Raw genomic sequence first — 4,771 nt, 5'->3', positions numbered from 1 at the left:
TTGAGGATGTTCATTGTTCAACCACTACCTATCCACATAATCCTTCAATAACCACCTCCAATTTGTGTAAACTCTAACAAGGTTATGTGACTTGTTTAAACTCCTTCCTATGTGTAGAAATCCACAATTTATTTATTTTTTATTTAATTATTTAGTTTTAAACAACATCTAAGTGAGGGTTTATAACCGTGTACATAGATCTACGTGATCTACGAATGATCAAATGAATCGATGGACCCTCAAAGCACAAGTATATTTTTTACTTAATTATTGACATGAGTCAACATCGATGACATTCTATTAAGTGTCACCAACAGTTCAAGGTTGTTTGTTTAACCATCCCCAAATCATGTGACTATATGTTTAAATTTTTTTAATTTAATTATTTTCTTTCACCACCCTCAAATCATGTGATTATGTGTTTAAATTTTTTTAATTTAATTATTTTCTTTCACCATTCCTAAATCATGTGATTATGTTTTTAATTTTTTTTAATTTAATTATTTTCTTTCACTGCCCCCAAATCATGTGATTATGTCTTTAAAAAAAATTAATTTAATTATTTTCTTTCAAAATGGAAGGTACTGATGGTCCATCGATTCATATGGTTTATGATCGATCTATATGTCTGGTCGAGGAGTGACAATGTTTAAGATCGATGATAGTGCATAATACATTAGTTGGTGTAGAGTAGATCGATTTGCTTATCTACGATAGACTGTATATGTGATCTGAATTTATTATCAAATAATTTTTACATTTTTAATAAAGTCAATTTACAGTTGTATTCATTGAACAAGCAATAAAAATTTGAAAAGTTGGTTGTGCAAAATCCCAACATTGATGTAGAAGGATGACCAACACAAAAAGCAATAATCACAAAAAAAAAATATAATTTACAAACTGAAATACTTATATTCATTTTGTTCATTGCGGTAGATACATTTCCCATTATCAAAAACAACAAAAAAGTCAAAAAAGAAGAAGCTTTTTTCTAACAAGAATCCTAACTAAGAAAGCTTCTTCTGCAATGAACAAATACAAAAATTTATAAACATAAATTAAAATAAAAACTTAAAACTAAATTTAGGAGGATGGTATTGAGGGGGGATGTAGTCGGTGCCTTTCATTCCTAGCCTTTCCAGAATTGCCCTCAAGAAACGAGCAATTCAACTGAGTTCACGCTCCAAGTATGCTCGGTCTTCACCCATCCCATGTAAAAGGCGGTCAAAATTGTTCCTTAAGAGAAGGAGATCGTAGTGCCGTGAGGGAACCCTTCTGATTGGATGTAGGGGCATCCTTCTCGAATGCATGATACTTTTTGGTGAAGAAGAAGGGGGTTTTGAAATTTTTGGTTTAGGTTGAAGTGAATGGTTACATAAAAATTATCAGTGTACTTATAGACTCATAGAAGGTTTCATTTCATATTCCCAACCAATGATCAGTCGACGCATGTAAGAATAGGAAAGGTTTAGCTTGCATATACCAACGATTTTTAATGTGAATAGACATGTTTGCAACTTTTAATTAATTGAGAACAGGAAACGATAGTTAAATGCATCGATTGGAGAGTTATGATGGTATAAAGACTCACATAACGTGTTTGATGAGTAATCATATATACATTAACAATTATTTAATAGACCGTGTAAAATAAATATCAAAGATTGATGTTGTCTACCGTAGACAAATAATATAATCGATTTCAAATGAATATTAAATTCTACAGAAATGCACAGTTATCCCCCAAAATAGTGGCTTTACAAATGAAGAAAAAAAGCCTGTCTAACATTTGTTGGTCGTGCTACATGTGGTTCTTTTGTGCTCGAATTTCTCGCATACTAAACACTTATTCCTCCTTTTGGACTTGACTATTTTACCAACGCCCTTGACACGTTTGACTTTCTTCTTTCAAAGTTTTGGATCGTAGGAGGGTGGAACAATCTTCGTGTTGTGCAATTCCCGTGGCATAATTCATTCGGACTCGAGGAAGACAATGTTAATAGATTCAGAGTATGCAAGAAGGTAAGTTTCAACTTTATAAATAGGTGAAGAGTAATCATAGATGGAGTTACCATAATCTTCATCATCGCCATACTTTGCTCGCAAAGCGGCCATCGTATGTTTGTACGACAGTTTTACCAAATCATATTTCCTACAAGAACAACTTCTCTCCAAGAAATTGACCTTAGTAATAACACCATTACCGAACACCGTGAATTGGTCGAGATCCTCATTCACATTAGTCACAAACAAGGAATTGGTCGCACTCTTATTTTTTTTTAGGATCTTTTCCGCAAAAGGCACAAATTTATTATTTGAAATGCCGAAAAATGCATGCCGCTCCCTAAAATTTTCGCCAAATATTTTAGCAGTCGAATTGAATATGTACGATATGGGTTACTCTCGTTCATCCATCAACACTGAGTTGAGCGACTCGGTGATGTTTGTGGTCATCACATCAAATCTATTGCCCGAAAAATGTGCTCTACTCTACTTATCAAAATCAAGCATATTTTCAAGGACATGTGCTGTCTCGGGGCAATTATTCTTTAATTTTGAAAAATGCTTGCTAAATTCATTAAAAGAATAAGTCTTTACCGCGGCGTAAAATAGATAAAGATGCTCTCCACAGTGTTGGTTTACATGAAGATTTTCAGCGACGTTCCTCATGCAAAGTTCATGATGCGCACGACTGTAAACACGAGAGAAGGCATTGACAATGCTAATGTGCCTATCGGAGATGACACATAGATCTGGTTTATCTTCTACTATAGACTTCAACTTCTCGAAGAAGAAGATCCAAGATGCATCGTTCTCTTTATCCACAACACAAAAAGCAATTGGAAAGATATGATTTTTGGTGTCCTGTGCAATGGCACTCAACAATAACCCCCCTCCCATACTTGCCATACAAATGTGTGTCATCGATGGAAATTACCTTTCTCATGTGGAAATATCCCCGTATGCAAGCTCTGAATTCTAAAAATCAATACACGAATGATCCATCCATCTTGTTAACCATGATAGAGTAAGAAAAAATGGGATTTAATAACTCTACTATGTGAGAAAAATTCGGCAAGCAAGCATATCCGTGTGTTCTTTGTAATTACACTTCCTTTCCAACACATCCAATAGACTGTTTTGCAATACATCTCTCTAAACACAATCCTCTGAATTTCTGTTATGCTTGGACCCTTACTATCACGAAAATGATTTACGCATAATGAAGTAATGATCTTGGATGATATTTTCTTATGCCTGCCCGTGGCATTTTCAACATCGCACCTGTGTAATATGCAAAAGTTGTCCGAGAATTTATACTTTCTTTCCTACAACAACCAGCCGCAACAACCATCCACAACCATGAGATACACATTTCACCTTCAAAAATTTGGTGCAGCTCTTCTCCGTAATATAATTAAAAGACTACCTCACCGATGCTCCGTCTAGTAGCATTTTCTGCTCTTTCTTGTCAGCGAATGTTTGATCACAATAGAAATTAGTTCCATCGGCAAAGGAATGACTTGGTTGTGATCCCGTTGCACAATCTTCTTCCACATCTTGCGAGTCCAATGAATCGTATTCCATATTTATAGAATCATCTTTCATATTCATTAGATGATCGTCACGTTCTCATAATCGTAGAAATCATCGTCGATTACCGAGGGATGAGGTAGGGGTGGTGATGAATTCAATGGTTCTTCAAAGGGCCTCTCATCTACAATTTATTCTTAAAATAGGCCTAAAGCCATCAGCACCAACATCCATTAGGTACAACGACACATGTCTATCATTATTTATGATTGTAGGATGCACATTTTCACTCGAATGTATTAGATAACTAATCACCACGTTACTCGACGCACAATCTAGATCCCCGCTCTCCATTACGCTTGCACCAAGTCGTCGTATAAACCGTTGCGGCGAATAGCAATGGGCAATGTCACCTTAGTAAAAGATTTGTACTTTTAACATTTAGGAGTCTCCTCCCATTTGCCCATGAAATTACCAGAAACTAGAACAAATTTTGCAATAGATCTCCTAGAATTAAGCTTTAGTCGATCATAGATTATGCTGGTGGTATATGTCGAGTATATGCACGATCGATGACTGGTCGATGATGGTCAATGACTGGGTAGATATTCGTACAAAAATCATGAAATTACAAATATTGTTTTTAATCAACGATCGTTGGGTTTATGAAATAGAAAAATAAAGTTGTAGTCGCCTGAGCTATTGTAATGTACTCTCTAAAGAGGTTTTGAGTAATGTGCGTGATTTAAAAGCTTTTTAACAATGGTGGAAAATGTGTTTGAGAAGATAGCAAACAAATAGGGTAACAATGGATGCAATGGGCAAGATTATGATGTTTGTGGACTGATTTTGATTTGATCGCCAAAAAATAATGCTGGAATCGTGCCTAAATCGGAGATTTTTGGAGAAAAATGGAAGCGTCTATTTTAAGCTTTTGGAATATTTTTTTTTTTGGAAACCCAAGATTTTTGTATATAATTGTGGATGGAAGTGTGCGTTAAAATGTATTATTAGAAACTTGTGGGTGAATTTGCTAACTTGGAAAGAAAGGATGATGACATGGAGGAATCAAAAGTCCAAGGACGCCTACTTGGGAGGCAGAAGAGGATATGAAGTAGGTATTTGACAAAATTTTCAAGACTTGTATCCTAATAGTAAAATAAATTTTAAAAGTGAGTATTTAGCTACTTAGCCCTGGACTGTAACTAATGTATTTTGTGTGCTCAGAAAAAAA

The 4,771-nt window shown here is 35.0% G+C and overlaps 1 protein-coding gene across 1 annotated transcript; it reads right to left on the bottom strand.

Annotated features, from left to right (window-relative positions):
- Positions 1–1,974: 1,974 nt before the first annotated feature.
- Positions 1,975–2,904, bottom strand: LOC124887870. The gene is made up of 2 exons (XM_047397789.1): positions 2,498–2,904; positions 1,975–2,347 (listed from the first exon to the last, which is right to left on the bottom strand). The coding sequence occupies exons 1-2, from the start codon at positions 2,902–2,904 to the stop codon at positions 1,975–1,977; spliced, it is 780 nt and encodes a 259-aa protein (XP_047253745.1).
- Between the last annotated feature and the right edge of the window lie 1,867 nt (positions 2,905–4,771).

This window comes from Capsicum annuum, chromosome 10 (assembly GCF_002878395.1).
Source record: "Capsicum annuum cultivar UCD-10X-F1 chromosome 10, UCD10Xv1.1, whole genome shotgun sequence".
NCBI classification, from domain to species: domain Eukaryota; kingdom Viridiplantae; phylum Streptophyta; class Magnoliopsida; order Solanales; family Solanaceae; genus Capsicum; species Capsicum annuum.
This window is presented reverse-complemented; position numbering and strand designations above follow the sequence as displayed.

What these genes read in the sequence shown, in the direction of transcription:
- LOC124887870 (XM_047397789.1), bottom strand. Translation starts at nt 2,904, where the DNA reads ATGGGAGGGGGGTTATTGTTGAGTGCCATTGCACAGGACACCAAAAAT. An exon ending in AATATGCTTGATTTTGATAA is followed by an intron (nt 2,348 to 2,497) that starts GTAGAGTAGAGC and finishes CGAAAATTTTAG; the next exon opens with GGAGCGGCATGCATTTTTCG.